Source organism: Prionailurus bengalensis, chromosome B3 (genome assembly GCF_016509475.1).
Source record: "Prionailurus bengalensis isolate Pbe53 chromosome B3, Fcat_Pben_1.1_paternal_pri, whole genome shotgun sequence".
Classification (NCBI taxonomy): Eukaryota; Metazoa; Chordata; class Mammalia; order Carnivora; family Felidae; genus Prionailurus; species Prionailurus bengalensis.
In genome coordinates this window covers 70,512,827-70,525,463 of record NC_057355.1, presented here as the reverse complement: position 1 = coordinate 70,525,463, position 12,637 = coordinate 70,512,827, and the positions used below count along the sequence as shown (strand labels likewise).

General features: G+C 35.6%; 1 protein-coding gene across 1 annotated transcript; it reads left to right on the top strand.

Moving 5' to 3' along the window:
• Positions 1–8,335: 8,335 nt before the first annotated feature.
• Positions 8,336–9,271, top strand: LOC122467870 (olfactory receptor 4F15-like). The gene has a single exon (XM_043554451.1). The coding sequence runs from the start codon at positions 8,336–8,338 to the stop codon at positions 9,269–9,271; it is 936 nt and encodes a 311-aa protein (XP_043410386.1).
• The last annotated feature ends 3,366 nt before the right edge of the window (positions 9,272–12,637 follow it).

Genomic DNA, 12,637 nt, shown 5'->3' with positions numbered 1-12,637 from the left:
TTAGACCAAATAGCCCTAACAGACATATATAGAACATTCATCAGAGCAACAGAACACAAAATCTCAAGTGGACATGGAAAATTCTCCAGGATAGATCATATGTTAGGCCACAGAACAAGTCCAAACAAATTTTAAAAGACTGAAATCATACCAAATATCTTTTCTGACAATAATAATCTGAACTAGAAATTAGTAACAGGAGGAAAACAAAGGAAATTGCAAATATGTGGGATTAAAACAACATACTTCTGACCAACTAACGGGGCAAAGAAACCAAAAGGAAAATCAAAAACTATTTTTAAACAAATGACAATGGAAACAGAACATAGAAAAGCTTACGGGGTGTTGCAAAAATAGTCCTAAGAAAAAAATTTACACTGATAAATGCCTGCATTAAGAAAAAAGAAAGATCTCAAACAATCTTTTACACCCCAGGAAACTAGAAAAAGAACAAGCTAAGCCCAAACTTGGCAGACCAAAAGAAATCACAAAGATCAGAGGAGAAATTATGAATTAGAGAGAAAACGAATACAAAAAAAAGCATCAAAAATATAGAAATTCTCTCTTATTTGCAGTTCAGCTTTTGTGGTTTCAGTTACCCATGGTTGACCATAATCTGGAAACAGATGATCCTCCTCTGATGACTTATCAGAATGTTAACAGCATTCTAACACTATGTCATAATGCCTACATGCATCATTCACCCCACTTCATCTCAACACATAGGCATTTTATCATCTCATCATCACAAGAACAAGAAGGCGGAATATAGTACATCGAAATGTTTTGAAAGAGGAGTGCCTGGGTGGTTCAGTCTGTTACGCTTCCAACTCTTAATTTTGTCGCAGGCCGTGATTTCATGGTGGTCCATGATCTCAAGCCCTGCATCTGGTTTAAGGCTGCCCCCTGTTGGGATTGTCTCTATCCATCTCTCTCTGCCCCAACCCACCCCCCTCACTCTCACTAAAAATTAAATATTTTGAAAAAAGAAAATATTTCTTATAAAAAATTTTGAAAGAAAGAGAACATATTCATATAGATTTCATTACAATATATTCTTATAATTATTCTATTTTATTAGTAGCTACTGTTGTTAACCTCTTCCTGTGCCAAATTTATAAATTAAACTTTATCCTAGTTGGGTATGTACATACAGGAAAATACATCGTATATCTAGGGTTTGGTTCTGTCTGCAGTTTCAAGCATCCATTGGGTCTATTGGATTCATCCCCCACAAATAAGGGAGGCCTACTGTTAGAGCTTTTTCCCAAGGTTTATTGAGAAATAATTGAGATATATCACTGTATAAGTTTAAGTTGTACAACATGATGGTTTGATTTATATTTATTGTAAAATAATTACTGAAATAGGTTTAGTTAACATTCATCATCTCAAAGAGATAAGAAGAAAAATTCTCCTTGTGATGAGAACTCTGAACTTAATCTCTTAACTTCCCAAGTATCATAAAGCAGTGCTATTGATAGTCATAACATTGTACATTACACTCCCACTACTTATTTCTCTTATAACTGGAAGTTTGTATCTTTTAACTGCTTTCTTCCAATTCCCCCTCCACCCTCGCCACATCTAGTAACCACAAATTTATCTTTTTCTGAGATTTGACTGTTTTTGTTTTAAATTCCACATAGATCATACAGTATTTGTCTTTCTCTTTCTTATTTCACTTAGCATAATACCTTCCAAATCCATCCATCCATCTTGTCTCAAATAGTAGGATTTCATTGCTTTTTATGGCTGAATAATATTCCATGCTGAAGATATATATATGTATATATGTATGTGTATGTGTATACATATATATCTTCTTTATTCATTCATCCATCAGTGGACCCCTTGGTTTCTTTTATGTCATGGCTATTGTAAATAATGCTGCTATGAATGAGGAGGTGCAGATATCTTTTTGAGTTAGTTTTCATTTTCTTTGGATATATTCCCAGGAGTGAAACTGCTAGATTTTATGACAGTTCTATTTTTAACCTTTAAAGAAACCTCCATAGTGTTTTCCATAGTGGGGTTACCAATTTACAATCCCACCAACAATGTGCTAGGGTACCTTTTTCTCCACATTCATACCAACATTTCTTACTTTTTTGTTTGTTTGTTTTCTTGCTGATGGACATTTTAACAGGAATGAGGTGATATTTAATTGTAGTTTTATTGCACTCCCCTAATGACCAGTGATGAGCACCTTTTTCTGTCCCTGTTGGCCATTCATAGATCTTCTTTGGAAAAAAATGAATATTCATGTGCTTTGCCTTATGCTTATTTTTGAGAGAGAGACAGATCATGAGCAGGGGAGGGGCAGAGAGAGGAGACACAGAATGTTAAGCAGGCTCCAAGCTCTGAGTTGTCAGCACAGAGCCCCATGTGGGGCTCAAACTCACAAACTGTGAGATCATGACCTGAGCTGAATTCAGATGCTTAATCGACTGAGCCACCCACGTATCCTGATTCGCCCATTTTTTATTGGAATATTTGCCTTTTACCATTGAGTTGCATGAATTCTTTATAACTTTTGGATATTAAATAATAAATCTGATATGGTTTGCAAACACTTTTTCCCACCCACAAGTTGTCTTTACACTTTGTTGATACTTTCCATCACTGTGCAGAAGCTTTTTTAGTTTGATGTAGGCCCACTTGTGTGTTTTGACTTGGGTGCTTGTGCTTTAGGTGTATATTTCCAGAAAATCATTACCAAGATCCTTATCTTGGGAGTTTTTTTTCCTAAGTTTTCTTCTAGAAGTTTCATAGTTTCAGGTTTTATATTTAAGTCTGTAAGGTTTCAAGTTATTTTTCATGAGTGGTGTAAATTAGGGGTGTAGCTTTATTCTTTTATATGAGAATATCCCATTTTCCCAGCATTAATTAAAGAGACTGTCTCTTTTCCATTGAGTGTTCTTGATTTTTCTTTCAAATAGTAGTTGAATGTATATGCTTGGCTTTATTTCTGAGCTCTGAATTCTGGTCCATTGGCCTATTCATCTGTTTTTATGCCAATATCATACTGTTTTAATTACTGTAGCTTTATAAATAGCTTGAAATCAGGAAGTGTAATGCCTCCTGCTTTGTTCTTTCTCAGAATTTGACTCTTCAGTCTTTTGAGGTTCCATATAAATCTTAGGAGTTTTTTCTACTTCTGTAAAAAATGTCATTGGAATCTTAATAGACACTGCATCAAAATTACAGTTGGCTTTTGGTAGTATGGACATTTCAACAACACTAATTCTTCTAACCCATGAACATGGATACCTTTCTGTTTATTTGTATCTTTTCTATCAGTTCCTTGTAGTTTCCAAAGTAGTGATTTTTCGCCTCTCTGGTAAAATGTATTCCCTAGTTTTTTATAGCTAATATAAATGGGATTGATTTCATTATTTCCTCTTCAGAAAATATGTTGCTAGTGTATAGAAACACTACTGAATTCTCAGTGTTAATTTTGTATCCTGCAACTAAACTGAATTTGTTCAGTACTCTGTTTTCTGGGATGAGTTTTTAGGATTTCCCATACATAAAATCATACCATCTGCAAATATAGACAGTTTTACTTTTTCCTTTCTAATTCTAATGATTTCATATATTTTCTTACCTGATTGCTTTAGATAGGACTTCCAGAACTATGTTGAATAAAAGTGGTGAAAATTGGCACTGTGTCTTACTCCTGATCTTAGAGTAAAAGCTTTCAACTTTTCACCGCCAAGTATCATGTTAGCAGTGGGCTTATCCTATATGGCCTTTACTATGTTGAAATGTGCTTCTATGGCTAATTTGCTGTGTTTTATTATAAACTTGATGTTGAATTTTGTCGACTGCTTTTTCTGCGTCTGGGATGATCATATGATATTTTTTTTCTTTCATTATATTAATGTGATATATTGATTGATTTTTGTGCATTGAACCCTCCTTGCATGCCAGGTATAAATCCAACTTGATCATTCTGAATGATCTTTTTAATGCGCTGCTGAATTTAGTTTGCCAGTATTTTGTCCAAAAATTTTGCATCTATGTTCATCAGAAGCACTAAACTGTACTTTTCTTTTCTAGTAGTGTCTGATCTGGCTTTAATATTGGAATTATGCTGGCCTCATGGAATGCATTTGGGAGTGTTCCCTCCTCTTTGATTTTTTTGGAAAGGTATGAGAAGGAGTGGTGTCATTTTAAATAATTTTGTTAAATAAAAGCTATACGTATTCAGTTTGAACTGGACCCCACAAGCATGTGCCCGTTGAGTGTAGGTAGTGTATGTGGAGGCATGACCTGCAGGACTTCAACTAACTTCACAACCTTCATCTGTATCTTTACTCCTGAATATATATGAAGATGATGAAGAGGGATGTGGACGATCCTCTACTATTCCCTCTTCTTCTGCCTAACTTGCATGAGCTCGGGTATGGTCACCAAGTTTCTTGTGTAACAGGCCAAACCTTATGGGCCATATGGTGTCTGGTGAAACTATGCAACTCTGCTTGTTGTAGCACAAAGGAGCCATAAACAATACATGAACAAGTGGTTGTGGCTGTGTTCTGATAAACTTTATTTGAGGAACAGGCAGTGGTCCAAATTCGACCTATAGGTCATAATTTTCCAACTCTTAATCCAGAATTACATTTTTTAAGCTTTTTTCCTTTTGTTCAACAATTCAGCATGGTCCCATACCACTTATGTCCAGTTATAATCCAATATGATTAAAGAAGAGAATAGTCACACCAACACATTTACTTATTCATTCATTCAATACATTTTTAGTGTTGGTGATTAATTTTGGGATAAGTAACAGATAAAACATCTTGAATGAGAATGAATCATGAATGCATATAAGACTTGCATAAAGTCTTTTGCTTCTTCTGGAAAAAAAAATTGATACATAGGGCTCATTCTCTGCCACTCCATAAATGAGGGCATCTGCAATAATTGTAGACTTCTCCTTCTTCCCAAATCAGCAAATCTAAGTAGGCTCACATTTCCTGTTCTAAATGGTACCTATTTCCACCCATCCTGCATATTATCTTGCCTGATATACAGGAGATATTCTAACACCTTCCTTCTTTTTTTACCTTTCATCACCAAGTAACTCTTCTGATATTTTTTTTTCCTCTTGGGAAAATTAACATGACTCATAGAACTGGTACCCAGGAGAAATCAATAAAAGTCTGGTTAGTAGAAATCTAAGAAATATCAGTGGGTCACTAACACCTACTACCACTAATTAACTGTATTCTCACTGGGAAGAAACATATATTTTTGTCTTGAAGGTGATTATACTACAAAGCAGAAAACAAAAATATTGAGATTCTACAAATGCTGCTGCACACCCTAGAACAGAACAGGTAGGTTAGAAAAATATTCCTAATGTTGAGCAATACCATAGCAATCTCTCCCTTCTTATTCTTCCATTCCACTTTCTCTCTTTCTTTTCCACTTGTATACTTTCCTTCTGTCTTCAGTTATTCCAGTCCCTTGAACACTATTCTTACTATTTTAATCACAAAATTATATTAAGCCTGATGAAGGAGATATTTCTGAAAAGATTAACATTTATGATGTCTGGTTTTGGTAGGTTGGTACCTCAAGAATCTTGTATCTCTCACCACTTTCTTCATCATCTTATGTGACACTTCACATTTGCTATTGTGAAGACCAAATATGGTAAATATTTCTTGCCCACTCCATTCCCACTCATGCTCCTAACCGACTGCACAAATGGAAATGATTCTCTGTCCTCATATGGGGAATGCTGGAGTGGAGTCCCTCCACTTGGCATATTTGATAAAGCATCTGATGATGTTAGCCAATGACTGGGTCAAGAAATAAAGAGAGAATAAGAATGAATATGAATTAATAACTGGTATCCATCAGTTCTCAAAATACGGTACAACAGTGACAAGACACTGGCAAAATGAGTTTGGGACAGCTTTGCTTCTCTGTGTTTTCAGTTTTAGGTTGGTGATAATTGCTCTTGGCTCCTTAAGAAGTGGGAATTTTCAATCACTAAAATAAAAAAACCTGAGTTCTATCTGATTCTCTGCATTACCTACATAAAAAGTTTTGTATGTTCTGAATGTTAAAGTCAAAATATCCAGCAGGAATATAAACCAACTCTTTTGAGACTCTGCCTCCAAAGAATTTCTAATTCTTAATGTTTTCTAAGCAAGAAAAACAACTAAAAAAATTTTAAGCAGATTGAATTCATCCTCTCCTCATGCTGTAAGCATGAACTCAATCTTTCAGAATAAACTAATTACTAGAATCAAATCCTGATAAATCATGAGCAAAGATGGGATCCTCTGTAAGCAGGGTAATCATTACAACATGGCACGCAGTCACTAGTAAGTCTGATTTTGCTACACACCTTTAGCTTTTCTCTTTAGACAGATTTCTTCAGTCAATTCTGTTTTAGGAAATATTAGGAAGAATAAAATTTGATTAGCAAAATAAAGATAGCTTATATTAATGCTTTCCCATTGTTTTCAGTGTAAGACTTGCATGTTTCAAATAACACACCAGCATTCTATAAAAAGCCATTCAGTTGCCTATCATTAATATTCCTTAACTCCAAACTCATTCACATGTATTGAATGTACGTGTAAAGTTCTGGTTAAAATTAGGCATAAAACACCAAGATTTTCTACATAGTATACCAGTAATTGTCATTTACCCCCAAGAAATGATGGTTTAAATTTTAAATTATGAATCTAGCACCAAAAATATGTAATAATCTACCTCTCTCACATATATGCATTCTCTACTCTCTCCATAAATCTCACAAGATGCTTCTTTTTCTCTTGCCCTTCTCTATTATTTATTTGAGAGAAACAGAGACAGAGATGGATAGAGCACCACTCCCTTCACCCCTTTCTCTACAACCCTCTACAACCCTTCTGTCTGGCAACCACAAGTTTCTTCTCTGTATTTATGAGTCTCTTTCTACATTTTCACAGTTTTTATTACAAACATGTGGCCAATATAGAAAAAACAAAATATACATGGCCAAGTTTTTTAATATTAAAATTACCTAAAATGTCATTGATCCAGTGATCTTCTTGAGATGTTCATGTATTTACATATTTTTGTAGTGTATACTTGTAAAGAGCATATCACATAACACATACTCATTTGTAACCAGGTTTTGTCACTTTATAATTTAGTGGACATGTCAAATCCAAATTTGCATTGTTTATAATGGCAACACTCATTTTGGTACTAATCTTCTCAATTCCCTTCTGCATATCTTCTAATATCTTATCTCTTAAATGTACTTTTAATTTTTCACTTTAAATTAAATAATGAATGGGTCCAAATGAATTTATATATCTTCATCCTTTCTACTTATTCAAACTGAAAACAGATATTCCCCTGGAAAAAAGTTGTTGGGAGCAATTCTGCACACCTCCAAATAGCATTTTAGCTGAACTAAGCTTCAAATATTTGAAGACAAGCTCTCCTGATGCTTGAGATCCAGTAGTTTTGACATGCTCTTAGTATATCACAATTAAATATTTTGATTCAGTGAGCATAATTATTTCTGTTTTGTGTTTAAATTGCCACTCATTAATCCTAGAACACACCTTTCAAAAGCACAAAATCTCTCTCAATCCTAGCAAAGTACTGAAAAGCCATTTTTCGGAGTCTTCTGACACTCTCTTTTTGGCGTTGGGAGGTTCACTTGACCTCAAATGTATCTTAATTTTCCAAGTGACTTGTTGCAATCACAAGAATTGTAAACAATCAAAGGACTAAGCCTTTTCGTTTTATGTTACCACTCCTTTTACATTCAACACTCTTTTACTCATTGGCTTTTACTCATTGGCTTGGTCACAATGAGTGTTAATTCCCAAGATTTCACAGGTGTGAAGTAAAGATTAGTCAGAGAGTACATTCTGCAAGAAAATGTGTACAAGTATCATTAAGAGTTTGAACATTCAAATTATGGGTAACTATTCACAAAACAGAAGATGTTTTCCTGAATGTATATGGAAAAGACTGAGAAAGACTGAATTATTGCACAACAAGCATGGTAAAGAGGCTCTTTACCAGGAAGTGTTACTCTTTGCTCCTAATTCCTCCAAGTTTCCAAATAATTGTTTCTTTCTCTCTCTAGTTGAACTTATGATTATCTCAATTCTCCTATTCATTTATCTTCCTTTCATTTACCTTCTCTGTATGTTTTCCAGCTTCACATTTTGGCAACTACAACATATCTTCCACAAATTCATTGAGGGGCAAAAGCATATCAATGTTCAGTACCCATATTTCTCAATTCTTCCTTATTTTCTACCTTCAGAACACTTCAGCGTCTTCTCTACTGATTGAGCCAATGGATGGACCAAATGACTCTGTGGTATCTGAATTTGTATTGATTGGTCTTTCAAATTCATGGGAGATGCACCTTTTTCTCTTTTGGTTCTTCTCTCTGTTCTACATGGGAATTATCCTAGGAAACCTCTTCATTGTGTTCACGGTAATTATTGATTCTCATTTATACACCCCCATGTACTTCCTATTGGCCAACCTCTCTCTTCTTGATCTAGGTCTGTCCTCTACCACAGTGCCCAAAATGATCTCTGATCTTTTCACTGACTGTAACATCATTTCCTTTCCAAAATGCATGATACAGATATTTTTTATTCATGTCATGGGTGGAGTTGAGATGGTGCTGCTCATAGCCATGGCATATGACCGGTACACCGCAATCTGTAAACCTCTCCACTACCTGACCATCATGAGCCCCAAAACGTGTGTCTCCTTTGTAGTGGCTGCCTGGATAGTGGGGATAATCCATGCTGTATCTCAGTTTGTTTTTGTCATAAACCTGCCCTTTTGTGGCCCTAATGAAGTAGATAGTTTTTACTGTGATTTTCCTCGCGTCATGAAACTTGCTTGTGTAGACACTTACAAGCTAGAGTTTGTAATCATTGCCAATAGTGGGTTTATATCCATGGCTACTTTCTTCTCCTTAATTATATCCTATATCTTCATTTTGGTCACTGTCTGGAAACGTTCTTCAGGGGACTTGTCCAAAGCATTTGTCACACTGTCAGCTCACATCACTGTAGTGATTTTGTTTTTTATGCCATGCATGTTTCTCTATGTGTGGCCTTTCCCTACATCATCACTGGATAAGTATTTGTTCATAGTCGACTTCGCTATCACCCCCGTCTTGAATCCTGCCATCTATACATTAAGAAACAAAGACATGAGAGTGGCCATGAGAAGACTGGGCAAGCGGATTGTGCATCCTAGTCGTATCTAATAATGAATGGAGATCTAGATTCTACATGCTGCAAGCTCACCAAGAACACTGCAAGTCATATGACTGTCGACATTACTATGAAAAGAGCCACCATGTGGGGAGATAGTTCAATAAAAGCCCATCTGTAGAAACTGAATGTTGAATCAGAGGTGACTCTATTTGGCTAACGACAGAGAATAAGTTGACCTCATCTACTTCCATCAAGAACAGAGATGAGAATAGAAAACTGACTGATTTCTAGAAGTAAACTTAACATTCAAATACCATTTTCTAAGTGACATTTTCTGGGACTTGCTTATTGAATTTGTTCTCATTATCATAAATACCTCAAAAATGATAAATATATCTCATAGTAAACTTATGGGTTTAATAGATAAAATGTGACTTTGAGTAAATCAAAATCCATAAATTATATTTTTAATTCCTATTTTAACTTACAATAAGAACAAAATAAACTGTGTGTTACTTATGTTGAGCCTGGAACACAAACTTGACTGTCAGTTTAGGATGCCATTGTAGTTTTAGGTTTCAATTAGAATTACAGGTGAGAGAGTTTCCTTAATGCTACCGATACTTTAGTAAATACAAACCAGAGCTTTTTGCACTTTGCCTGCCTCTCTACTATTGTAAAAATGAAGTCTTTGCAATATTCAACCAACTGGTTTATTCCCCAGGGAAAAAAAATGCATAGAAATAATAGCTGTTCCAAAGAAGAATAATCACCCAAGAGTGTATATTTAAAGTCCCTGGCTTCCTTGAATATGATTTCTTAGTCAGATAAAACATCTCCCAGGAGTTTATATATCTGAGTTTGATAGCCTTGGATAACAAGCCAAACATATTAAAGCATATTCAGTTTAATTAAGAATTTCTAGACTTGGAATAAATGCTTTATTAAACTTATATATAACTTTTTCATTCATTTATTTCTACTGCCCTGTGAATAAAATCTGCTGAATTGAGGAAAATAATGCCTATATTTTTTGCCCTGCGTTTCTACAAGAAACCTTTCAAAAAACATCTCTGCTTCCTCTATACAAATTAATCATTAATACTTCTTTTAATGCTTTGGCATTCATCTGGGTGGAAATTTCTTCTTTACTTGATCATTGCTAACCACTCCCTCTTTCAAATATTCCACTGGACTTCCGAGAAACTACAGTCTCTTGTTTTTCCCCCAACTCTTTTGGAACTCCTTCCCAGTAGCAGTTTCCTGGGTTTGTCTCATCTGCTCCAACACCAAACAGTGTTCCTCAGAATTACACCTCTGGCCTATTCTCACTCCATATTCTATCCCCAGGTGGGCTCCTTTCCCTTGGCTTTAATTTTACCATGTCAGCTAGGAACTTCAAAGCTGGGGTATTATTTCTTTAGTTCCTACTTCATAAATCTGTCTACTGACCTGATGCTTTGAGGGCATCTCCCACTCAGCAGGTCTTAGACTAATCATCTCATTCTTGAACCTGATCTTCTTCCAGATCCCCAACCACAATAACTGGCACCAATATTTACCCAGTTCCTCAATGCAAAATCCAGGAGTAATAATAGACTCCTCCCTTCCCTGATCCTCAGTATTCACTAAAATTGAAAATCCTATGAATTCATACTCTAAATACCTCTTAAATACATCCCTTTGTTTTCCTCTAAACATCACCATTCTTGTCCAAGATTTCACATCTTTTTTCAAACAGAATATTAAGTCACCTATATGTCTTCCCACTTCACATCTTATTTGCCTTGATTCCTATTATCTACATTCAGAATGAGATTTTTGTATTTTATTTATTTATTTATTTATTTATTTATTTATTTATTTATTTATTTATTTATTTTAATGTTTATATATTTTTGAGGGAGACAGAGACAGAATGCGAGTGGGTTAGGGGCACAGAGAGATAGAGAGACAGAATACGAAGCAGGTTCTAGGCTCCGAGCTGTCATCACAGAGCCCGACACGGGCTCGAACTCACGAGCTGTGAGATCATGATCTGAGCTGAAGTTGGACGCTCAACTGACTGAGCCACCCAGGTGCCCCCTGAATGCGATTTTTTAAAATACAAATCTAAGCATGCGATCGTTTTCTTCAAGACCCTTCACATACTTGTCACTACTCTTAAATTAAAACACAAACCCCTTTTCAAGGTTTATCAGGCCATCCAAGACCTGGCCCTCATCCTCCTCTCTAGCCTCAGAGGACATGCTCTAGCCCTGAAATTCCAGAAGCAATTTTGTTTCCTTTGCTTGCCCCAAAACTTCATTCTCTCTCATCTTGAGGCTTTGCAGTGGCTCATTATTCTGTCTGAAACATTGGTCCTTCATGCTTTGCCTATTAACATCTATCCATTCTTCAAATCTCAGTTTCAGCACCATACTGTTAGGAAAATCTTCTCAGAAGCTGAGTCCAAGAGAGCTCCTTTCGTTGTATGTTATTATATACTCCATAGTACCATTTCTGTAACATAGCTATTTCTAATTTGATGTGTGTATTCCTCATTATATTTTAAGTTCCATGTAAGGAAGGGCTGTGTCCATCAAGGTTACTGCTATAACATCACTAACATTATTACAGGAAGATGCTCAATAAATATTTATCTTTAAATAAATGAATAAAGCCAAAATAGTTAAAAAATAGCAATGTGAATAACTTATTGATTAGTGTCTGGGATTTCTTTTTTCTTAAGTCAACTTTTATTTTAGATATTTATAGATTCACAACAAGTTGTAAGAAATAACAGAGATCTCATATACCTTTCACCCACTTTCCCTCATCGGAAACCTGTAAAAATATAGTTCAATATTACAACCAGCACATTGATGTTAATACAATCAAGAAACAGAACATTTCTATCAGCACAAGGTTCCCTTCTGCTACCATTTTGCACCCACACCCCCTTCATCCTGTATGGAGAATAAGCTTAGGAATTCTCTGAGCTTGTACTAATGGGCTAACAAGGCATAAAGAATTAGAAAGCCACAGGATGAATACACCCAAGTTTGGATAAACAAGATTAGGTAAACAGGGCAAAGGTCCCTGGTATAGGACAAAAGTATAGGAATAGGAAATTTTAGGAAGGAAGCATACAAAATGAGGTAAACAAGATTAGGTATTCAGGGCAGAAACACCCCCCCCCCCAACTTAGGGTAATAGCAGAAAGCTGTTTTCCCAGGAAGGAAGGACCAAAATAGGTAAGCAGGTAAACAGGACCATAGATGGCAGGGTAAAGTGGCCCTGAGCAGAACAAATTAGCAAAAGAAAGGTGCCTTGTTAACCCTGAGGTAGGTAGCATGCTCTGTCTTTCTTGTCCCCTAGGCAAATTTAGGTAACAGAGGTGGTGCCTCATGCCTATTGTAAACAAGCATCTGCCT

Coding starts and splice junctions, on each gene's coding strand:
- LOC122467870 (XM_043554451.1), top strand. CDS start 8,336: ATGGATGGACCAAATGACTCTGTGGTATCTGAATTTGTATTGATTGGT.